Genomic DNA, 23467 nt, shown 5'->3' with positions numbered 1-23467 from the left:
TAACCTCGAAAATGCATTGTTGTTTGTTGAATCTCAAGTGCGTATGAACTAATTTATTTCAAAGAGGTTATTACATTAAGTAGAGTGATTATTTTCTTCGTTTGGACTCTTTCCATTCTAGAATTCTTTGTTTGAGCTCTGGTGCTGGTTGTAACATATCAACAGAGAGAGGTGATCGATTGAATGGGTCAGTATTGTTGTTGAGTAAGTGACGCTCAATGGTTGGCCTATCAATGTAAATATTAGAAAGTGGTAACAGAACAGGATCTTCCATGATGGTATAGGTCAGAGGGTCAAGGAATTCGTCTGGTGCGTCACTAAAATCAACATTCTCATCAACAAGTTTGTGTGCTTCCTCAAGTGCTTTCAGTGCAAAAGTATCAAACTTCTTGACGTATTCTTCAGTTTTTCCAATCTTTCTCAAGATAGCAACAACACGTTCGAACACATCGGCCTTGAATGATCTTTCATCCCTGGCTACAGCTCTGGCAAATTCTTCATATGGAGAAAAGTGAATATATGTGTCAGTAATTTCTGTTAATAAATATTTTGGATTGAATTGATATTTCTCTGGATCTTTTACCTTCAAGTTTTGACATTGTGGACCTGCTAGTTCGACCAAGAAATAGTTGAGCATAGAGGCAACTCGATCAACCATTTCTGGGCGGAGGAAAGGTTGAGGAATGTCTCTTGATAGGTAGCTTAACATATGTACAGTTTCGTTGGCAAGTAATAGATAAGATTTTACCATTCGCTCATATTGAGCCAATGCACTCTGCTTATCTTGCTTTTGTTGTTGCGTCATACTATTCCACTCTGTGGTGTTATCCATAACAACTTGAATTTCCTTAATTTTTTGAAGGTCTTTAAGACTTTCATCCAAAAGATAGATCGAGTCATTGAGAAGCACGTTGAAGAACTTCATAAACTTTGAGTGAGCTTCCAAATGTCTTGAAAGCTTGATAAATGATTGCTTGTATGGATTATATTGCCACAAGTCTTTCAATAACAAGGAAATATAGTAACGATAGTTGAATTTTTCGTAGAAGGAGCTCTCATATTCAATGTCAACATATAAATTCATCAACCCTGAAGTAAGATGTTGTTGAGAATATTTGTGATTTGGTAGATATTCAATTAACTTTGGTGACAAGACGTCATGTACTCCTTGAGGAATTAAAGCACAATAAAACTCTGGTAGTCTAGCAAGTAGGTATCTGTTTTTGATATAATGAGAGTTGTGAAGAAACATGGCCATCATATCAAAAATTTCATCTAGCACTACCAAATTCAGAGTCTCGGGTTTGAATCTGAGTAAGAAGGTTAAACAAATGACAATATCTTCAAGGAAAAACTCTGACATGGAAGCAAAATCTTTTGAAACTTCGGTTGGTAGATGAGCAGAACATGGAGTGCTTGGATAATTTTTGTGGTTGACAGGATCCGCCATTTGGATGAGCCAAATGCTACTGAATCTATAAAAATCTGTCATTAATTTGAGGAGTTGAGGATCAAAAAGGTGTGTCTCCGCAGTCCATCTAACAATGTACAACAAATCAATTTCTTTCCTTAGTTCGGGTGTTTGATTTGCTCCATACACTCGTTGAGAGTCTCCTAGTCTCTTAAGAGCATTTTGATATCTTTCCTGGGTGACGAGATAGCCAATGTGGAGGCATCGGTATGCCATGAAAAAGGACTGTGTAATGAACGAGAAGTCAGTTGGTTGTTTAGCTTTGTAATACTCCTCTGCTTCTTTTTCAGTTATGGCAAATTTTGTGTCGTGCTTGAAATTGAGATCCTTGTTCATCATTACGAAGTCACTCTGAATTTTTGATGTTTGAATTTTGTTTGGCTCAATCTTAAGGAAAGGTTCACAAAGCTTTAAGAGAACAGCTCCCATGTTAGTCATGAACCCTTCACTGGCAATAGAGTAAGGGTCTGATTGAAGTTTGGCTCTAGAAGCATTTGTATCAAGAGTCAACATCAACCATTCAATTGTCTTATCTCTTGTTTCTTTTGGTTTGAGCAAGTTCATAATTATACCATGTAAATTAGTATGATACATTGATATTTTGGTTCGAATTTGTTCCTTAATGTTAGCAACATCTTGGTTTGTCAATCTCTCAATATCAGCACGGAAAAAGTGTTCTCCAACTTTTGGTTGGTCATAATAGGCAGTGATTTTGAAAAATGGACCTAAAATACATTCATATTCAAAACCGTAACCGTCTCTTTTCTTTGGAAAGAAATTTGTGTGACCCACCAGAACCATTGCAATCTCTTTGATGGTTGTTATTCTTTTAAGTCCAAATAAATAAGGAGTATAGTCATCGAGTAATGTTAATTTCAGCATTTTTGATGACATTTCTGTGAATATTGGAGTAAATATTTTCTCTAAAGTATTGTCCTTTGAAAATCTTGCAACAAAATCTTGCAAGAAAGTTCCTGGAAAATCTCTATAGATGAATGGCAAGAGTTGAAGAGGGCCTTGCTTTGCAACGCTTTCAGGCTGATTGAACATGTCAGGATCAGTTAAAACTATACCACAGTACGACACAATGATTTCTTTCAACCCCTTTACAAATTTGATTAGATCTTCTTTCTTTTTTGTCTCAGCAATGCTCAGCTCCTTTTCTGCCCTTTCAAAACACTCCATCAAATAACCAAAGATTGTTTTATCAGTACTAGTTTCAAATCCTTTAGAAACACGTTCCACAATAACGCTCTCTACATGACTTTCAGTAAAAATTTGTGCTGACTGTTGTTGTTGTGATAATTCGTTTGCAAGATCTTTCAAATGAAATAATGTAGGATCAATCTTTGAAGGCGCCAAACACACTCTAAAGGTCCTCGAAATTGCATCATGAATAAACTTCTTGGATGAATCTGTGATGATGATCAAATGAATTTAAGAATAATAATATTTTCAAAATTGTATCACTTACCATTATCCGATACTTCTGATTTGATAGAGGCTGATTTTGAAGGAGTGTTTGTAGATGAAGGCTTTGTAAAATCATCTCTTGTATCCATCATATCACCACTACTTGATTTCGTACTGGAACTGCTGCTTGGAGTGCGTGCACTAGTCGCACTGCTTGGAGATTTGATCGGTGTGGTTTGCATTGTCAATGATGGATTCGATGATGTACTTATAGCAGAAGGAGTATTCAAACGATTCAATCGTCGTTGTCGAACCTCGTCTGCAGACAAGGCTTTCTCTCCTCCGACATTGGCATTATCAACTACGACAGGAGGTTGTTGTGGTGGTGTTGTTGTTGTTTTTTCATTCGTTTCAGTTGATGATGGTGTTGGCTGACAAGTTGGATCTTGATTCTTCTTATCATCATCACCATCGTTTTTGTTTCCAGAGAGAAACAGTCTAACAAAGTTCGACATGTGCTTTCAATTATTGCAGGTGCAATGACAGCCACGTAATTTTTTTGTTTTATTTTTAGTTTTCTGGTTCCAAGCAAAGAATCGAGTAGGCACTAAGGCTTGAAAGTTTGAGTTTGCCATCGTCCGCATGGTTAAGTTTAATGATGGACAACGATCATGGAGAACATGTATGATTACAAGTGCAACAGCGTGGTGTCGTTTTGTAGAATAGGTGTATCTTCTCATTCATATCAAGAAACAAAATATTTCTATATAAATGCATCGAATTAACACTTTGTTTCATTGTGACAATAAGAGGAAGCGAGGCCTCTTCCGGGTTCTGATACCTAGTCTAAAACGCGCAAAGAAATATATTTTCCAAAACTGACTTTTGACACCTCTTCAAAAAAAAAATGTCAAAAACCAAGAAGATTTTTCTTTTTGCCGTTTCCTGCTTCTTCGTAGGGTTGATATTTGTGGTCCTTTACGTGAATCACCTAAAAATTTCTCTACCTTTTGAATCGGGGCTCTCATTTATACGTCGAAGGCGTCATTTCACACCAAGCAACGATACGAATATTATCTTTATTTTAAATTCTCGCTCCACAGATTTAACGGATTTGCAATTATGTACAGTGGAAAGCGCATGCCGATATTATCCTAACAACACCATTCAACTCTTTGTACAAGAATGCTTTGATGAAGAGCATGCACGGAAACAACTTGACATGTGTGAATTTTTAAATTTTACCCGAATCGACTATGAGAAAATCTTTGCCGATACACCACTAATGGATTGGTATAAAAGTGGCGTTTATCATAAGAGTCCTTATTCCATTGTTGAATTATCGGACGCTGCTCGACTTGCCATTCTCTATAAACAGGGTGGAACCTATATGGATTTGGATTACATTAGTGTGCAGCAAATCCCTTCAAGTATGAAAAATATTATTGCCAGACAATTGGATGTCAAATCCGATAGTGACTTTGCTCAAAGCCTCAATAATGCCATTCTACGGTTTGAGAAGGGTAATTTATTTCTTCAACAATTATTGCATGATTTTGTGAAATATTATGCAATTGAGCCTTGGGGGAACAATGGTCCAGAGCTAATCACGAGAACAAAAACTACTCTCGAGAAGATGAATAGCACCTTGTTGAATGGACTTGTTGTGGGTCCTCAACCTCAATTCTATCCTCTTCAATGTTGTGACCAATTTGGTCCCAATGCTCCCTTTCAAGAGTTAAGCAAAGTTTCTGACCACCTCAAAAAGCTCGTCTACGATGCGTATGGAGTTCATATCTATTCGAAATCAGAACTGATGAAAGAAGATTCTTTTCAACATGACATGATGAAAAAGAAATGTCCTGTCACTGCTTCCTTGTTAAAATTTCCCCAAACGAAAACAGAGAGGGAAAAACAAGCAGAAATGAGGTTGAAGGATTGAGAAGACCATACCACGTATGATTGAAAACAACTTTGAGAAGAGTCTAAGTGGTGGTGAGAAGTGGAGTCGACTTGACGCGTAATTTGAAAACAACTTTAAAAAAAAATATTGATTTCTGAGACTGCCGAGACTGGACAACTTTTCGATCCCATCACTCTGAATATTCCAGAAATATTTTACAAAATTCAAAAAGTACTTGCAAGAAATAATACAATATGGCCTCTTCAACGACTCGTATTCTTGATTATACACCTTTTCTGTCGTTGGTCAGCCGTCTCCGAAAACCAAGTCCAATTCGTGCACTGATGCCTATCATGTCGTTGCCTGGTATGATCTCACTGGCTGGCGGTTTACCAAATGCTTCAACTTTTCCTTTCCAATCCATTAACGTAGACTTGAAAACTACAACAACGCCATCGACACTTTCTGTGGATGGACAATTATTAGCCGATAGTTTACAATATCACCCAAGTCAAGGGTTACCTCAACTCACAAAATGGCTAAGAGAACATCAGAGAAAAACTCATTCTCTCAGCGATGATGAAAAAAAGGAAGCATGGGATGTCATTTTGACAACAGGATCACAAGATGGACTCACAAAAGCTTTTGAAATGTTTTTGAATCCATATTGTGTTCAAGAGCATTCTATGAAACAATCAAGTGATATATTGAATGAGGATATTAGAGATGCCATTATTATTGAGCGACCAACTTACTCTGGATCTTTGAGCACATTGTTTACTTTGTCACCACACATGATTGAAGTAGATGTTGACCAATTTGGACTTATCCCAGAAAAACTTGAAGAATCAGTTGAAGAATTCAAGAAGAAGCATCCAAAGACAATGATTAAATTTCTCTATACCATTCCCAATGGACAAAATCCAAGTGGCTGCTCTTTGACGCTTGAAAGAAAAAAGAAAATTTATGCCCTCTCCCAAAAATATAACTTTTTAATTTTAGAGGACGATCCATATTATTATTTGGCATTAGATAATCCAAGCGAGCCAGTTCCATCCTTTTTGTCAATGGACACTGACGGCAGAGTCCTCAGATTCGATTCTCTTTCAAAAATTCTTAGTAGTGGAATTAGATGTGGTTTTGTCACTGGTCCAATTCAATTAATTAACCAAATGGTTCTTCACATTCAAGCTAGCAATTTGCATAGTTGTGGATTATCTCAAGGAATTGTTTATGCTTTATTGAGTCAATGGGGAGAAGAAGGTTTTGCTCAACATGTAAAGCATGTTCAAAAATTTTACACGGCTAAAAGAAATGAGTTGATTGAGTGCATTGATAGACATTTGAAAGATTATGTTGAGTACAGCATCCCTGTATGTGGAATGTTTGTTTGGATGAAATTGAAGGGAATTCCCGATAGTTTGAAGTTTATTGAACAAAAAGCCAGACAACAAAACGTACTAATGTTGCCAGGTACATATTTCTATCCCTCACAAGGAAGTGTGACCCCATATGTACGAGCTTCATTCTCTATTGCTTCAAAGGAACAAATGGAAGAGGCATGTAAAAGATTAGCTATTCTAATCAAGGAAGAGCTTGACCAGTAATGACAACAACTCTCAATATACCACTTATTTGCAATCTCTATTGCATGATTCACAATTATTGTTGCAGAAAAACTTGGTAGTTTTCACCGATGGAACAATAATGTCCTTATGTGAGAGAGCGTTGGGCATATCATGCCTTTGTTTTACAGCTGCTCTCCATTTCTTTGCTCGTTGTGTTGACTTGATATTGATTACTGAGAATTTGAAAGTCATCTTTCTGCTTGCAAGCACCGGGTTATTTGGTGCTCGCAAAGACGTTTCCTTTACCATCTCATCCTTCCATTCCTTCTCAAACTTTTCTACTATATAATCCCATCCAGAAGTGAGATCAATGTACATACAGTCATATTTTCCTGGTCCCTTAACACTAGTCAAATCTAAATGCTCTTTGGAATGCCATTTAAAGCCAAATGTTGGTGAAAATGCGCTTGACTTGGCGCTGACACCATGATACTCTCCTGTTTGATCAAATTTACCATATTCACTTCCCTCAAGACCAATCATTATTCCGCCATAGCTATCGTGCTTTGGAGCCATATGATACAAATACAAGTGCCCATTTGAGCCGTTTGCTACTGATTTCACACCTGTCAAAAGCATTTGACCCTCACCACCCATTGGAATATTCATTCCCCAATGCCTATGATGTCTAAGGGTATATTCTGAAGAGCGTAGCATTTTAGTATCTCTTAGACTGAAACCTTTTGTTTTTTGCTCAATCAACACTTTTTTTGCCTCACCCATGATTGGTATTTCATTTTCTTCTAGTCCAACCCATGAGTTGCACTGAGACGTTTGAACACTATTTTTCCCTTCTTGATACAATGATCTCCACTCGTAGAAGTTGTTACTAGCTTGGCAATATCACCTTTCCTGTCTCCAGTTATCAGCCAGTTCCAAAATGAAAAGTCATGAGATTTTTCTCCCTTGTTTGTGCTCTTGGGCAGTTGAACGATCACTCTTCCACCATGTGATAATGCTGTACATATTGGCCATGTGGTTTCAAACCAATTTTTGAATTGATACTCTTGAGATTCTTCATTTTGCTTTCGTTTATCAAATCCCACAGCCTTTGCCTGTAGAAGAGTCCTCCCCATCGTAATAGAGCCATTACTCTTCTGAGGACATTCCCTCGAGCCTCATTTCCAGGAAATGTCAGAGTTTGAAACCACATTTCTGCATCTCGTTTTGTTTGGAGCTGAAACCACACTTTCTCCATTCTTCCAACACTAAATTCTTCATCCAATTTATTCCATCGGCATTGGGCCTTTTGGGATCATCTTTCTTTTTCTTACCACCATCATTATCACTCTCACTGGAATATTCATCTACTCCAACTGTTGTTGTATCGTCTACAGCGCTTTCTGTATTGTCCTCATCAACTGTTTGAGGGCTCAAACTTAGAGAGGATGAGTGAGGACGAATTTGATTAGGGTCAAAATATTGATGATTTAATGTTAATGTCTTGATCAATAGGGATTGATCGGAAGGCGAGGATGAGGCTTGAGAATGTTAGATGTGGGAGAATGCGAACGAGGAGGGATAGGCAGCGACTTTGATGAAGAATGAATGCCGAAAGAGGATGATTCATTTCTCTCAGGAGATCCTCTTGATGATCCATAGCAATATGTTGTTTCAATTGTGGAGCTACTGTTTACAGACGAACACTCCTCTTCGTTTAAGGTAGGATTGCCCTCAGAGCAAATATGAGTTTCCTCAACCGGATTCATTTTTTCTATTGCTAATCCTTGACCATTTCGTGTTTCAAGTATTGGTTTCCAAATTTTCAATAGTAAAGATGGAGTATGTTCTTGTGGTAGAGGTCATGAGGCGAATTCTTCAACGTTATCCAAACGAATTGAAATAGACCACCATCATGAACAACAATTATAAAAAATGGACTTCTTTCAACCTCCAACTCTAGGTCACAGACGAGAGGGGCCGTTGTCGTTTGCACCTGGTGAGGATGGTGCTGTGCATCCTTCTCTGATACATAGAAATATACCGACTGGTGTTGCTGGCAGTAATACTACACTAACTCCAGATATGATTCCGAATATGAATTATTCAAGATCTGATATTGGTAACGACGAAAATTCGAGAGTTTGGGAAGAAGAAAATATTTCATCGTCCGAAGAAGAGATCAAACGGCCAAGGCCTTCCTATAAGAGTTTACTTTGGATTCCTCTTGTAATAATTTTGAATTTATGTGTTGTCTTGTACTTTTATATTCCTCTTCACAAAAAATTGAATATTAGTATGATTTGGAATTTGGACGATTTAAAGAAAGTCTATGGAGCCATCACTAGTAAAGAGGCCGAAAAGCACTCCTTTGAACTTTGGTGCTTATTTTGCTCTCTCTATTTATTTGTAAGTGTTTATCATTATTGGTAATGAATGGTGTATTGTGACCTTTTTAGAACCAAATATCGTGTATGCCAGGGTATGTTGTTGGATGAATTTTGAAAAAGAACATGAAAAAAACTTATACAATTATTTTAACAGAACTGTTTTTCTTAACATAATATCTGGGTCTATGATGGGAACAATTTATGGTACATTAGTTTGCACAATTTGAACACAATTGGAGCTGTTCTATGCCACATTTTGTGGTATTTTAGTGGAAAAGACTTTTTATTGAGCTTTGAATGGTTCAAAGTACGAGTTTCTAAATTATCCGCAATATTACAGGGGTATAGAAAAAAAGGAGGTTTTAAAATGACATGGTTTTTGATATCATTAAGATTGTTTCCATTGACACCGAATTGGTTTGTCAATATTTCTGGACCAGTACTTGGAATTACAGCGACTGAACAAATTTATTCTGTATTTATTGGGATGATTCCCTTCAATTATATTACTGTTCATGCTGGGCTGTTACTTTCAGAACTTACAACTGTGAATGATATTTATCAACCAAAAACTGTGTTTTTGCTGCTATTCCTCTCCCTCCTTTCTCTCATTCCTGCAATTATGAGAAGGTTTGAAAAACCAAAGGACGAAAAAGAGGATGCAATGAAATCTGACCTTCCGACAACACTTCCAACATTTGGAAGCAACACCTTTAATCACTCATTCAAACCTCAACATGAGTTTATTCACGATACCATGAAGGCATCAAAAGGCATGGTTGTAAATAGCGTCAAGTTTTTATCCAAAATGATTGAACAGCAAAGTAATCAATATTTTGGATCTACCTCAAAAGCATTCTCTGATTCCCACAAGATTGTGTAGTGAATCAATTTTCCACAGCCAACATTTTACCTTAATTTATTAACGCCACACGAGTAAACAAGTTCATACAACATCATACAAGCGATGGCGATAGTTATCTCACGCTTAATGTTCGTAAAGGGAAAACCTCTCCTTACCAAGAGCGATTCGAGGCGTCAGCGACACAGCGAACGTCATGAATTGACACAGAAAAAATTTTGCTCTCTGCATCGCAGCATTTCAAATCACCAAATCTCAGAGATGGAGGTATGTGCTCTGACAATGATCATCATGAAACATTTGTTATTTGTTTCGTGATGAAATTGATCTTTGAAATTCATCAATTTTTTTAAATTGTTTGATGATGACGACTCTATCATCCTTCATGATTTGTGGTGATGATCATGAACCTTCTTGGATGGGATTTATATGATTAGTTGAATCCTATGGAAAAGCCAGACTTCTCCGGCTACTTGAAGAAGAAGGGAGGAAACATCAAGACCTATAAGAGTAAGTACATCTTCTCCAAGGATGTTTCTATAACAAGATAATATCGTTGATGACGATGGACCCATGACAAACAACATTCAATATGGCCATTCATCAACCCCATGATATTTTATGCTGATCTCTATCATCATTGATGATGACCCAATATCTCAATAATTCATTGTTGATTGTGATTCGTACTAATGATTCTTCTTTCAAATAGGAAGATGGTTTGAATTGAGAGGAAAACTCTTGTTCTACTTCAAGAAACAAGGAGATAAAAAACCAACTGGTTTCATCAACATTTCTGGAGCCAAAGTTGAAGTGGACGAAACAAAACCAATCAGTTTCAAACTCAGAGGTAAAAACTTGGCAAGAGTTTATGAAATCTCTGCGGAAAATGAATTTGATTTCAATTCATGGTTGAAAGAGTTGAACAAGGCAATTAATTATAATCCAACGCAAGACAAGGAAGGATTGGAAGAAGTTAAAGATGAAATTCGTAATGCCAAGTCACAAGAACAAGTGACAGTTTCTGGAAAGGCATCATCTGGCAAGAAGGTTACATTGAGTGATTTCGAATTGTTGACTGGTAAGTAATATCAATAGCTTGTCAAATATGTGAAAGAACTAATGCCTATCATTACGAAATTTACCATTGACTCTTGAAACATCATGATCTTTTTCATATCCATTGTCAACTCCAGTTGTCGGAAGAGGTTCATTCGGTAAAGTTATGAAAGTAAGAGAGAAGGGAACATCTAAAGTTCTTGCCATGAAAGTTCTCAGAAAGGACATGATCGTCAAGGAAAACATGGTGTCACATACTCTTGCTGAAAAGAAGATTTTGCAAAGCATTGATCATCCATTCATTGTTGCATTACATTACGCTTTCCAAACAGAAGAAAAACTCTATCTTGTTTTGGATTATTTGCCTGGTGGTGAACTGTTCTTCCACTTGAGAGAAGAGACAAAATTTGATGTTGAACGTGCCAAATTCTATGCTGCTCAAATTGTTCTTGCAATTGAACATTTACACAAGAATGACATTATATACAGAGATTTGAAACCAGAAAATGTCGTTCTTGATGCAGATGGTTATGCTGTTTTGACTGATTTTGGTTTAGCTAAAACATCCATTGGAAATAATACACCAACTTATACTTTCTGCGGTACTCCTGAATATTTGGCTCCTGAAATTTTGAAGGGCCAAGGTCACGGAAAAGCTGTCGATTGGTGGAGTTTGGGTATTTTACTTTATGAAATGATTGTTGGTTTACCTCCATTCTATTCTGAAAATATCAATGAAATGTATGAACTCATTCTGAAGGCTCCTCTCAAATTCCCAGGTACAGTTGATGCTCAAGCTCAATCACTTTTGAAGGGACTTTTAGAAAGAGATGAACACAAGAGATTAGGTGGTGGCCGCAAGATGGAGCTGAAGTTCGAAACCATCCATTCTTCAAGAACATTGATTGGGATAAGCTCTATCACAAACAAATCTCGGCTCCTTTCAAACCACAATTGAATGATGGTAATGACACCAAATATGTTGACACAGAATTTACATCTGAGCGTGCTCATGACAGCTTTGCAGTTGGAATTGGAAAGGAAGAAAACAAATCATTTGACGACTTTGACTTTACTAAATAATTCTGTAATTAATTATTGAAACTCCTGTACCAATAGTCTTTTAACATATTAAATACAATAAGCATGACAAACGACAAGGCTTCTTTTACTGTATTATTCGAATAACCGTTCGAACTGCTGTCATCATCATAAGGAGTTTGGACGACCTTTAACTTTGTTCATCGTAGCTGCTCGCTTTCCAAACTCAAGAGTTCCACAAGTTTAAAAGAAATTCAATCTGTTGATTTCGAAATTGTTTCTAATCGGAAACAGTCACAACAAACATTGAAAAAAATCTTTCACTTCAAACCAACAGCAGCCATCAATAGATCACCTTTGGCAAATTCATATTGGTGGTTATTATCTGGAACGTACACAAAAGTCGTTGTTTCTTTGTGTCGAGTTTTATTGTTGAGCCTTTCATGAGCAAGGCGACTCGTCTATCTGTTATTGTAGGAGGAGGAGGAGCATCGACAGGAAATATTAATTCTTTTGGTAATAGTAACAGCAGTAATATTGAGACTATTAGCCCTACCATCAGAAAAGTAAATACAAATTCGGAGCTTGTGGATTACGCTTCTCATTCCGAAGACGAAAACGAAATAACAAAGCCATTATTTAACGATACAATGTTTAATGAAACATCTCACATCATGGGAGCTGCCATCAATGTTGAGCAATTCTTGGATCCCGAAACAGAAAAATTGAAATCCTATGATCGAAGAAATTTATTTCAAAAACTTTTGGATTTTACTCTCCGAAGAAAGAAATATTTTGGAAGAACGATTTTTCTTAATGGACAAACTGTACCAAAAGGAAAGAAATATCCTGCTAATGTTGTTAGGAATAGGAGATATAATTTTATCACTTTTCTTCCTCTGGTTTTGTTTGAACAATTTAAATTCTTTTTTAACTTATATTTTCTTGTAGTGGCACTATCCCAAATAATTCCACAATTACAAGTTGGTTTTTTATTTACCTATGTGGCTCCACTAGCATTTGTGCTGTGTGTTACTCTACTAAAAGAAGCGTATGATGATATTAAACGATGGAGAAGAGATATCGAATCCAACAGCCAAAAGTTCTTGAGACTTTCTAAAAACTCTACATTTGAAACAGTACCAAGCTCAAAAATCAAAGTGGGTGACATTATTCAAATTGAAACTGATCAGAGAATACCTGCAGATTGCATTTTACTAAGAACTACAGAAAAAAGTGGAGCATCCTTTATCAGAACTGATCAACTTGATGGAGAAACAGATCAAAAACTAAGACATGCTATACCAACTACTCAAAAACTTACATCTGATTTTGATTTGAAGCGAATAACTGCATGTGTATTTGCAGAAAAACCAAAGAAGGAAATTTATGATTTCATTGGAAATTTCACACTCTATTCTCCAGATGGACGAGTGGAAGTGGTAGAACCTTTAAGCTTAGAAAATACATTATGGGCTAATACGGTAGTTGCTACTGGTACAGTAACTGCTTTGGTAATCTATACAGGTGTAAGTACTGACCATTTTCATTTCATTACCACTGACGACATGTAACATAATTATAGACTGAAACAAGAAGTGCATTGAATGCAAGTGAGCCAAGATCAAAGGTTGGAAAACTTGATCGAGAGCTGAATACCTTGTCTAAATTTTTATTCTGTCTCATGTTTGTCGTGAGCGTACTTATGGTCGCATTGAAACAATTCCAAGGACTTTGGTACATCACCATTTTCCGATTTGTTTTACTGTTCTCTTCTATTATTCCAATCAGTTTGAGAGTGAACTTGGACATGGGTAAAACAGTATATAGCTTCTTTATCATGAAGGATAAGAAGATTCCAGGTACCATTGTCCGAAACTCTTCCATACCAGAGGAATTGGGACGAATTAATTATTTGTTTTCTGATAAGACTGGAACATTAACTCAAAACGTCATGATTTTTAAAAAGTTACATTTAGGAAATATCTCATTCGACGAAGATGCACTAACTGATATATTTGAACATGTGGAAAAAACATATAGAAGACAAGGCGTATCGAACAATGACCTACAAGTTAAGGAATTTATTGAAGCTCTTGCGTTATGTCACAATGTGACACCAATTGATCCTACCTCTACACATCACCATCATGAAGAAAGCATGTATCAAGATGAAGAGGGTACAGTCGTTCAAACGGATATCCAACTTAATGCAACTGAAAGAGAATATCAAGGTAGCTCACCTGACGAAATAGCTCTTGTTAAATTTGCTGAAAAGTCAGGTTTAATACTTGAAAGTAGATCACTGAATTCAATGGCTTTAAAAAATCCTTTGGGAGAGATTGAAGAATTTGAGGTGCTAAATATTTTCCCTTTTACATCAGCTTCAAAGCGAATGGGTATTGTTGTAAAGTTCCTCTCGAGTGGTAAGATTGTATTCTATTGTAAAGGTGCTGACTCTGTGATGAAACAACTGGTAAAGGCATCACAAAGCGAGTGGTTAGATGAAGAAGCTGACAATATGGCTAGAGAAGGATTGAGAACATTGGTATTTGGAAGTAAGGCGCTAACTGACGAACAATACATTCAGTTCAATAGTGAATACAAAAAAGCATCGGCCCTTATTAACGATAGAGCATCTGAGATGGAACGAGTACGACAAAAGTATTTGGAGTGTGATATGAATTTATTGGGAGTCACAGGTGTCGAAGATAAACTTCAAGAAAATGTTCAGAGAAGTCTTGAACAACTCAGACATGCTGGTGTGAAAGTTTGGATGTTGACTGGAGACAAAGTAGAAACAGCAATTTGTATTTCAAGAAGTACCAAGCTCGTGGCAAGAGGTCAATACATTTTCGAAGTCATTTCCAATGATGAAAAACGAATTGAAGAGTTATTGGAAGAATATGAAGCGGAATATGCCTCTTCAGGCGCTGGGTTTTTAATTGATGGAGCAACACTTCATATTGCTTTAGAGAAATTGCCAAACAAATTTGTAGCAGCTGCCTGTAAAGCTACGAGCGTGGTGTGTTGCAGATGCAGTCCAACTCAAAAAGCAGAAGTTGTCTCTCTTGTCAAGAAAAAGACAAAAAGTCAAACAGCTGCCATTGGAGATGGAGGAAATGACGTATCCATGATCTTGTGTGCAGATGTTGGAATTGGAATTGAAGGAAAAGAAGGCAAACATGCTTCCTTAGCAGCAGATTTCTCAATCAAACAATTTTCGTATTGCACTGATTTAATTTTGTGGCATGGTAGAAATTCTTACAAGCGATCAGCTGCTTTGGGTCAATTTATTATTCATAGAGGATTGATCATTTCTGTCATTCAAGCTATATTCTCAGCCATGTTTTTCTTCTCAACAATTCCTATTTTCACAGGGTAAGTAATGACATTATGTGGTGCCATTAATTTTGGTTTCTTTTTTTGAACAACATTTGGCAAAACAACATATAGATGGCTTCTCGTTGGATATGCAACCTATTACACCAACTTTCCAGTGTTCTCATTGGTGTTAGATGAAGATGTAAAACGAGAAACTGTGTATCTCTTCCCAGAATTATATAAGGAGCTTCAAAAGGGAAGGGTACTTTCATTCAAAACTTTTCTCATTTGGACGCTAAAAGCCGTCTATCAAGGCGGTGTTATTATGATACTTGCCATCTTTCTTTTTGAGAACAACTTTTTGAGAATTCAAAGCATTAGCTTTACGGCACTAATTTTAACTGAAATTGTGATGGTCTCTATTGAAGTGCACAGAAAACTCAATCCTCTCATTATTATTTCCGAAATTTTGTCTATTGCAATCTACTTTGCTTCGATATTCCTATTACCAACTTACTTTGATACGGCGTTTATTATGACCTTTGACTTTTGGTGGAAATCGATAGTAATCACTGCTGCAGCAACTGTGGTCATTATTGTTGCCAAGTTTGTGCATAGCAAGATCAATCCACCAGTGTGGAGCAAGTTGAACGAATCTTTTTGAAGCTGCATCAAATTATTCATCACTGGTAGTTCCAGTTCGTTAAGTAAAATAAGTAAATTTATTTTCAATCCGTACAAGTTCATTACAATTACCTTAAACTTGAGGATTAAAGGTGATGTTAAAAAGATACAATAATTAAAGAGTTAATGCATGAGTCACCAGTTCTTCTTGCTCCTGGTTGTGTTTCGAAGCATAACCGGTTGCAGGAGAAGCAGAAATCTTTCTACCAAAGTATTTGAAATCTGTCTGCTTGTGCTTCTTGCCATGAGCATGCTTGAGGCATGTCTTTAATCTTGGATAAACGTGTAACCAAGCTCCATAATTCTTTGGCTCTTCCTGACACCAAGTAACCTCAGCATTCGAGTATTTATCCATAATTTCAATGATCTTGTGGAATGGGAATGGAGCCAATTGTTCAACACGCACAAGTGCAATGTTATCAATATTCTTTTGAGTTCTGGCAGCAAGAAGATCGTAATAAACTTTTCCTGAGCATAGAACAACTCGCTTGACGTTCTTTGGATCGTTGATTGCTCCCGTTTCATCGTCAATCACTTGCCTAAATGATGTACCCTCAGCCATTTCAGCCAATGTTGAGGCAGCCTCCTTCAATCTAAGCAAACTCTTTGGTGTAAACACAACCAAAGGCTTTCTAAAGTCACGATGTAATTGTCTTCTCAAGACATGATAAAAGTTGGCTGGTGTTGTGCAGTTTACAACTTGCATGTTTGTTTGTTGAATTTGAAGTGTTTTGCTTGCATCCTTTTCTGGAAGTGTTTCATCATCTTCATCACAAAGTTGCAAATAACGTTCCATTCTAGCATTACTGTGTTCTGGTCCTTGGCCTTCATAACCATGTGGAAGAAGGAGTGTGAGTCCTGATGATCTCATCCATTTTTGTTCAGCGCATGAAAGGAATTGGTCAACAATGATGGAAGCACCATTGGCAAAGTCACCAAATTGACCTTCCCAAATTACGAGTTGGTTGGGAGATTCCATTGAATAACCATATTCGAATCCAAGAACACCAAACTCGCTCAAGCTTGAATTGGCAATAGTGAATTCAACATTTGGATTAACATTTTTGAGTGGAATATATCTGTTTTCGTTCTCTTGGTCAATAACAACAGCATGTCTATGTGAGAAGGTACCTCTTTCAACATCTTGACCGCTGATTCTTACATGGAATCCTTCTTTCAAAAGAGTTGCATAAGCAAGAGTTTCTCCCATTCCCCAATCTAAACCCTCACCGGTTTCGATCATTTGAGATCTTTGATTGTAAACACGAGCTACGCCCTTATGTGGTGTGAAGCCAGTTTCTGGCAAGGATGAAACCTGTTTACCAAGCTTCTTTAACTCAGCGAGTGGAACGCCAGTTGTTCTGATTGCAGAATAGTCGTGTGGAGTCTTCATTCTATCCCACTTACTTCCTTGTAAATACCAAACTTCTCCTGTAACATCCAACTTTTCATCAGTCTTTGCTCTAGCAAATTCCAAGTCAAAGGTAGTCTTAACTTGCTCTTCGACTTGCTTAATATGTTCTTCAGTAACAACTCCTTCCTTCAAAAGTTGCTTACGATATTTGCTAATGATTGGCTCTTGTTTGGCGATTGCCTTGTACATAAGGGGTTGTGTAAACATTGGTTCGTCCAACTCGTTATGACCTCTCTTACGATAACAAACAATATCAATCACAACGTCAGCATGGAACTTTTGTCTGTACTCAGCAGCCAATTTAAATACCTTGACAACGGCAGTTGCGTCATCTCCATCAACATGGAAAATTGGTGCATTAAGGAATTTGGCAATATCAGTACAGTATGATGTTGATCTTGAGTTTTTAGGATTAGTTGTAAAACCAATTTGGTTGTTGACTACAACATGAACAGTACCACCGGTTCCATACTCTTCCAATTGACTCAATCCCATTGTTTCATAAACAACACCTTGTCCAGCAAAAGCAGCATCACCATGAAGCAGAATTGGTAAAACTCTTTCTCTCTTAGAGTCCTTCATGAAAACTTGTTTTGCTCTCACCTTTCCTTCAACAACTGGATTCACAGCTTCCAAGTGAGATGGATTTGGAACAAGAGAAAGTTCAACATCCTTCTTTGTGAAAGGAAGGTAACGTTTGCAAGATGTACCCAAGTGATATTTGACATCACCAGATCCTAACTTGTTTTCAGTTTTACCTAAGAATTCCCTAAAGATTTGTGCCAAGGGTTTTCTCATTACGTTTGCCAATACGTTCAAACGACCTCTGTGTGGCATACCAATAACAAATGAATCCACACCTAATGATGATGAGACATCAATCAAACTCTTGAGACCTGGAATTAAAGATTCACAACCTTCCAAGCCAAATCTCTTTGTTGTTGGGAATTTGTTTGCCAAATATTCTTCGAACATATGACTGTAACTCAATCTTTCTAAGAGAACTTTCTTTTCATCAGATGTGAGGTCAACTTGAGTTGGTGTTTCAATTCTTTCACGCAACCAGTTGCAAACCTCTCTGTCATTAATGTGCATATATTCCCATCCGATAGTTCCGCAATATGTTTCTTGAAGTCTTTGCAACAACGTTTGTAAAGTCATTGGCTTGTTGTTTGGAGAAAGAGAAGAAGAGAGGAATCCCTTGATTAAATCTTGCGATAAATCGATTGGTGTGTTTGGATCCATCTTGGAAAGGTATGGATAGTTTTCAATACGCTGAATAATTCAGTGATGTTGTTGATGATATGACGGTGGAGTTATGAATCATTTCCAAGCAACGAATAATTATTAATCAAAATATTGCAATGGTAATATTAAATGAAATAGAATATATACCAAAGTGAAAGCAAACAGGTCAAAACCACTCGGAAAATATTGTTAATTAAACATACCAATTGAGGAATATCATGAAAATCAAGGTCAGCAGCAAACATTCCTAATGGATCCAACTTGCCGACGTGATGTCCAAACACTTGGAATGATCTAATAAGTGAAATGAGTTCACCTTGTGCTCCAACTTCAGGAGAGGAGGCAAAAGAAGCTTGTGAGAAGAGGAGACACGTTGTGCTCCACCGGTTTGCGAGAGGGAAGCAAAATAATTTTGCCATTCGGCAGAAACACTGTTTGGATTCATTCTCCAAGCAAGTTCCAGCTCTTCCAGATATTGGGAGTTTGATCCAACCCAAGCAAAGCTATCGGATGGCATGGACGAGTTGCTGTTTTTCAAGATTTGGCTTGTGCTCATCATTCTTTGCTGCGAGGAAGCTTGAATAATATTGCTACTCATCTTGGAAGAGAACCCAATAGTATTGTTGGTCGTAGCATGGAAAGATTTCTTTGATGCCTTCATCAACGTTTGCTTGGCAATAGACGTTGAATTTTTGCTCACGACGGAGGCTTTGATCAATTGTGATTTGAGCATTTTTTTGTTGACGATTTTTATATCGCTTAATACAGCAGTTAAATAGGACGGCCAATCGGATCCTGATAAATTTGTTTGATTGAGCGGATGATGAAATAGTGTTGTAACAATTTTGAAAATACACTTGAAGAGATTTGATATCAAGTGATGATTGATAAAATGACTGTGGCCACAGGTGATGACTTTTTGTTTGGAAGCCAATCAATTTGTAAAGAGATTCTTCAGGAAGAAAACTGGTTCGCTCAATTTTTGAATTGGAAAATTCGCGAGAATAATATGCGACAAACGCGATTTTTAATTGAACAGATTTTTTGGCCATGAATGCATTCTTGGTTTATTGTTGTTGAGGTGAGGTTGATAACAATTCTTCACAAGTGAGGAAAGAGCTGCATCGATGTGCAATATCCTCTGATAATGGACCTATTTGTTCGAAAATGAGTTTGGCATTCAGCTCATCAATCAAGTCAAAGATGATTTTGTTTAAGGTTCGGGCAAGATAAGGGATGCAATAGAAATCTGAATAGACATAGAGACTTAACAGATCTTCGAGAGGCCAACATTCAGAACTGTACTCAAATTCAATGCCATAAATATGATCCAAAATACAATTCAGAATTTTTGGAGTAAGAGAATGTTGGGCGAGTGGTTCAAGAATTATTTCGTCATTAGAACTATCAATTTCAGCTCGGAGCGGTGTTTCAATTATTGTTTTGAAGAAATCACAAGTTAAAAGAGTGACTTATCAACTCGGAAAACATCACGCTCAAAACCCTTAATTTTCAATCTAAAATCACCTACTAAATTCATTGCAACTCTTTCCCGTCGCTCTTTAAAAAATTTGTGGACGAAATAATGAATATGCTTGACCTTATAGAATTGTGACACAGTTTGTTTTGAATATCCTTGATCAGAGTTTCAACTTGAGGAATAGTAGAAGTGGCACCAGCGGAGAAGTCTAAAGATGAGTCATGTAGTAACAATCTCTGTAAATAAGGAAGGCTCCATTCTGTTAAAGTGTCATCCAATCCTATACTTTTGAGCTTTCTAATAAAGAAACAAGTTCCTTGCCGGACTCTATTTCGAATATTATGTTATATCCATGTAAAAACTTTAGCAAAAGTTTCAACAATCGCTTTTCAATGTTGGATGTTAGGATGTTAGGGTATTTTTCAAGAACTAAATGATGTACGTTATGGGATGTGTGTGACACCTCATCATAAAAACTATGTTCTGACACTTGGGAATCGTTAAAATATGCTTGTAGATATGATGTAAGTGTTTGTGAGTTGATATTATTTTTCCAATAGTCAAACAATGAATTCTCGGTACAGTTTGTTTCACTAACATGCACAGCCACCATGAAAGGAATTTCCAGTGAATATAGTCGTCCTCCGTATGCAAAAATATTGGAGCTCGTGTGGTCGTAAATACAGCAAGAATCATACAAGGGTGGAATTACAGTTGCTTCTGGTTCTGTATACGATTTATCAACATATTTTCGTTGTAATAGGCCAGGTTCGTGTTGATATGGGCAATATTCAATAATTTCTAATGTTTCCAAGTTTATGACGAATAATTGTTGAGAGGGAACATCGCTATCTTCTGTTTCTCCACCAAAGAAAATAATGGAGCTTTCAACGCAAATAGATTGTTGAGCCATTATTTTTGGTAGAGTCAAGTTGGAGCTTGGTAATACAGAGGAATTGCTACTATTATCAAATGCCATTGGTTCCTGATTTAATACATGCCACCTCATAGTAGCAAAGTTCAGAATATAAACATTAGAGGACAAAATTGCAGTTCTTCCTGGCTGGTAGAGTGACATCATTTGCGTTGAATATAAATTGAATAATTAACCTACCTTCGTTTTTCCTCCATGAACAACCATCCAATCCAATTCTTCTACATATACAGCTCTATGGTAAGCTAAAGGTGACACTATAGACGAGTTGTCAATATTTAACTTTGTCCATATATCTTTAACAATGTCATATTCATAAGTAGAGTTCTCAAAATGCTTATAGCTTCCCATGTGACCTCCGAATACAATCATGGTTCGATTTTTCTTTCTAAAAATTGCTGTATGTCCTTCTAAACACGGACCATTCGAGTTTTTCTTCCAAATTTTGTTTTCAAATTGGAATGAAAAACAATTATTCAACAATCTTCAAAATTAATATATTTAAAAATTAATAAATTACGAAATACTAAGCCATCATACCTTCTTCCATCGGTAAATCCACCATACACAATCATTGATGCCGGTTTCCCATTGGTTGACTCGTCATCACAAATTAAAGAATGAAATATTCTTCCTTCAGGTTTAATTCCTGGTTGTGTGATGGTCACTTCATGTATTTCCATTTCTCCCAATTCGTAATTGATCGTTTTTAAATCAATGTATTGAACAATATCGGAGTAAAAGTCATTGCCGTTGGGGTGAGGGGTACCTCCATAAAAATACATTTTATCATCATAAAGAACTCCCTGACAACACGACCTCGATTTTGCAAACCCATGCCGATCCGAGAAAGGCTTTGCCAAGTAACAATTCAAGTTTTCATTGCCATCAGCAAACACTTCTAGCTTCATTTTTTAACTCGTTCAAAGTCTTTTTATTTTCTAATTTTTACTTTACTGGAACTACTATTTTGTATCAAGCTATTTCCTAACTTTAAAGCTGTTAACCAATCCATTGGGAGTCACATTCAATCATAATTAATATTTTTTGACAATTCAAGATTGAGAATGAGAATGAGAAGAAGATGATCATCTCATTCGGCGCAAACAGTGGCGGAAGGAAAATTGAACAAAAAATGTCTCAACCAACACCATCGTCATCATCGGGAAGCTCTTCTCTCAACGGCCACGTTCTCAGTATTCAGAGCCATGTGGTTCATGGATACGTAGGAAATCGTTCTGCTGTTTTCCCTTTGCAATTATTGGGATTTGAAGTAGATTTTATTAACTCGGTCCAATTTTCTAATCATACAGGATATCGGAATGGATGGAAAGGACAAACTTTGAGTGGAGATGAACTTGCTCTATTATTTGAAGGATTACAAATGAACAATTTAGAAGGATCTTACACTCATCTTTTGACTGGATACATCGGAAGTGAAACCTTTTTACAAAATATTTTACATATTCATGATAAATTGATAGAGAGAAATCCGAAATTAATTTATGGTACGTTGCAGAAAATATTGAAGGAGAAATGATCAAAGTTGAACTTGTTTGATTATTATGCCTCTTTGTGTTTGATGTGTTCAAAAATTGCAGTTTGTGATCCAGTGCTTGGAGATGCAGGTAAACTTTATGTTCCAGAAAAACTCATTCAAATTTACAGAGAGAAGGTAAGTAACTTATGGGTTTGTTAGATTCGCTAGTGGAAGCACACAATGCTCACAACTATCTACGATGCTACCATTAACATGACAAGGTGTTGAATCGTGCAACTGTAATTACACCAAATCAATTTGAGGCAGAAACATTGAGTGGAAAGAAAATTAAAAACGAACAAGATGCTCTTGATGTCATTGATTTATTCCACAAGGAACCATATAATATTCCTGTAGTTGTTCTTACAAGTGCAGAGTTGGAAGGTGATAAGGAAAGTTTGACTTTGTATGCAAGTAATAAGAAAACTCAAAAGAAATACAGAATCAAGTTCAAGAAGTTGCCAGGATCCTTCACTGGAACAGGAGATGTAGTGAGTGCTCTCTTTTTAGCATTCTATGCTATCCATGGAGATGATAATTTTAACACATCTCTCGAGAAAACGCTAGCTGGAATTCAAGCTGTGCTCGAAAAAACTCCACCTGGTGAGGAATTGAGGCTTATTGAGTCAAGATTTGTTCTCTTAGATCCACCAATCCAATATAAGGCAGAACAGCTTTAAGTGACGCCATGGACTATTTCAAATTTTAAATTATCTTCCTATTCATTAATCACGAACGTAATAAATAACATTTTGATTTAAATTTCTTAATTCTGCAATTAACGGTTGAATCAGTATCCACAATCCAATTCCTATTAATCCTCCGTAAATCAATGATTTAAAATTTCTATTTAATAATCCAATCAACCACGTTAATATCTTCCATCTCGTTTCGTTGTGTTCGTGCTTAATTTCGGGGTTTTTTTCATTCTTTTGCAACGTCAGATATTCTTTCACTCCATACTGAATCAAAAAGCATCCCAACGATCCGCTCACAAAAGCAAAGCCATATCTAAACAGTTCCTTGATCAACGCAACAGCTATCCTCTCCAATTGAGTATCTCGAATGATTTCGTTGGTTTCTGCACTTACAATTCGTACCATTTTTTTAAAGTGATTTCCATCTTGCTTGAAAAA

General features: G+C 36.7%; 11 protein-coding genes across 11 annotated transcripts; 6 read left to right on the top strand and 5 right to left on the bottom strand.

Annotated features, from left to right (window-relative positions):
* Window positions 1-88: 88 nt before the first annotated feature.
* Window positions 89-3399, bottom strand: C9374_004230 (uncharacterized protein; the record flags this gene model as incomplete). Its single annotated transcript, XM_044693847.1, has 2 exons — window positions 89-2886; window positions 2946-3399. The coding sequence occupies 2 exons, from the start codon at window positions 3397-3399 to the stop codon at window positions 89-91; spliced, it is 3252 nt and encodes a 1083-aa protein (XP_044549238.1).
* A 392-nt stretch (window positions 3400-3791) lies between these two features.
* C9374_004229 (uncharacterized protein) lies at window positions 3792-4826 on the top strand (the record flags this gene model as incomplete). Its single annotated transcript, XM_044693845.1, has 1 exon — window positions 3792-4826. The coding sequence occupies one exon, from the start codon at window positions 3792-3794 to the stop codon at window positions 4824-4826; it is 1035 nt and encodes a 344-aa protein (XP_044549237.1).
* A 215-nt stretch (window positions 4827-5041) lies between these two features.
* On the top strand, window positions 5042-6394 carry C9374_004228 (uncharacterized protein; the record flags this gene model as incomplete). The annotated part of the gene is made up of 1 exon (XM_044693844.1): window positions 5042-6394. The coding sequence occupies one exon, from the start codon at window positions 5042-5044 to the stop codon at window positions 6392-6394; it is 1353 nt and encodes a 450-aa protein (XP_044549236.1).
* A 24-nt stretch (window positions 6395-6418) lies between these two features.
* C9374_004227 (uncharacterized protein) lies at window positions 6419-7138 on the bottom strand (the record flags this gene model as incomplete). Its single annotated transcript, XM_044693843.1, has 1 exon — window positions 6419-7138. The coding sequence occupies one exon, from the start codon at window positions 7136-7138 to the stop codon at window positions 6419-6421; it is 720 nt and encodes a 239-aa protein (XP_044549235.1).
* Window positions 7139-8290: 1152 nt separating this feature from the next.
* Window positions 8291-9628, top strand: C9374_004226 (uncharacterized protein; the record flags this gene model as incomplete). The annotated part of the gene is made up of 4 exons (XM_044693842.1): window positions 8291-8764; window positions 8815-8837; window positions 8900-8949; window positions 9024-9628. The coding sequence occupies 4 exons, from the start codon at window positions 8291-8293 to the stop codon at window positions 9626-9628; spliced, it is 1152 nt and encodes a 383-aa protein (XP_044549234.1).
* A 240-nt stretch (window positions 9629-9868) lies between these two features.
* On the top strand, window positions 9869-11624 carry C9374_004225 (uncharacterized protein; the record flags this gene model as incomplete). Its single annotated transcript, XM_044693841.1, has 4 exons — window positions 9869-9874; window positions 10045-10117; window positions 10320-10688; window positions 10804-11624. The coding sequence occupies 4 exons, from the start codon at window positions 9869-9871 to the stop codon at window positions 11622-11624; spliced, it is 1269 nt and encodes a 422-aa protein (XP_044549233.1).
* A 526-nt stretch (window positions 11625-12150) lies between these two features.
* Window positions 12151-15695, top strand: C9374_004224 (uncharacterized protein; the record flags this gene model as incomplete). Its single annotated transcript, XM_044693840.1, has 3 exons — window positions 12151-13236; window positions 13293-15088; window positions 15164-15695. The coding sequence occupies 3 exons, from the start codon at window positions 12151-12153 to the stop codon at window positions 15693-15695; spliced, it is 3414 nt and encodes a 1137-aa protein (XP_044549232.1).
* Window positions 15696-15830: 135 nt separating this feature from the next.
* On the bottom strand, window positions 15831-19110 carry C9374_004223 (uncharacterized protein; the record flags this gene model as incomplete). Its single annotated transcript, XM_044693839.1, has 3 exons — window positions 15831-18404; window positions 18581-18637; window positions 18694-19110. The coding sequence occupies 3 exons, from the start codon at window positions 19108-19110 to the stop codon at window positions 15831-15833; spliced, it is 3048 nt and encodes a 1015-aa protein (XP_044549231.1).
* Window positions 19111-20137: 1027 nt separating this feature from the next.
* C9374_004222 (uncharacterized protein) lies at window positions 20138-21702 on the bottom strand (the record flags this gene model as incomplete). The annotated part of the gene is made up of 3 exons (XM_044693838.1): window positions 20138-20920; window positions 20972-21275; window positions 21332-21702. 3 exons carry the CDS (start codon window positions 21700-21702, stop codon window positions 20138-20140), a joined length of 1458 nt encoding a protein of 485 aa, XP_044549230.1.
* Window positions 21703-21926: 224 nt separating this feature from the next.
* Window positions 21927-23011, top strand: C9374_004221 (uncharacterized protein; the record flags this gene model as incomplete). The annotated part of the gene is made up of 3 exons (XM_044693837.1): window positions 21927-22299; window positions 22393-22466; window positions 22553-23011. 3 exons carry the CDS (start codon window positions 21927-21929, stop codon window positions 23009-23011), a joined length of 906 nt encoding a protein of 301 aa, XP_044549229.1.
* A 45-nt stretch (window positions 23012-23056) lies between these two features.
* On the bottom strand, window positions 23057-23434 carry C9374_004220 (uncharacterized protein; the record flags this gene model as incomplete). The annotated part of the gene is made up of 1 exon (XM_044693836.1): window positions 23057-23434. One exon carries the CDS (start codon window positions 23432-23434, stop codon window positions 23057-23059), a length of 378 nt encoding a protein of 125 aa, XP_044549228.1.
* Window positions 23435-23467: the final 33 nt, after the last annotated feature.

Source organism: Naegleria lovaniensis (assembly GCF_003324165.1).
Source record: "Naegleria lovaniensis strain ATCC 30569 chromosome Unknown tig020, whole genome shotgun sequence".
NCBI lineage: Eukaryota > Heterolobosea > Eutetramitea > Acrasida > Naegleriidae > Naegleria > Naegleria lovaniensis.
Note: the sequence above shows the minus strand (reverse complement) of the source record. Positions and strands in the feature narration are given on the sequence as shown.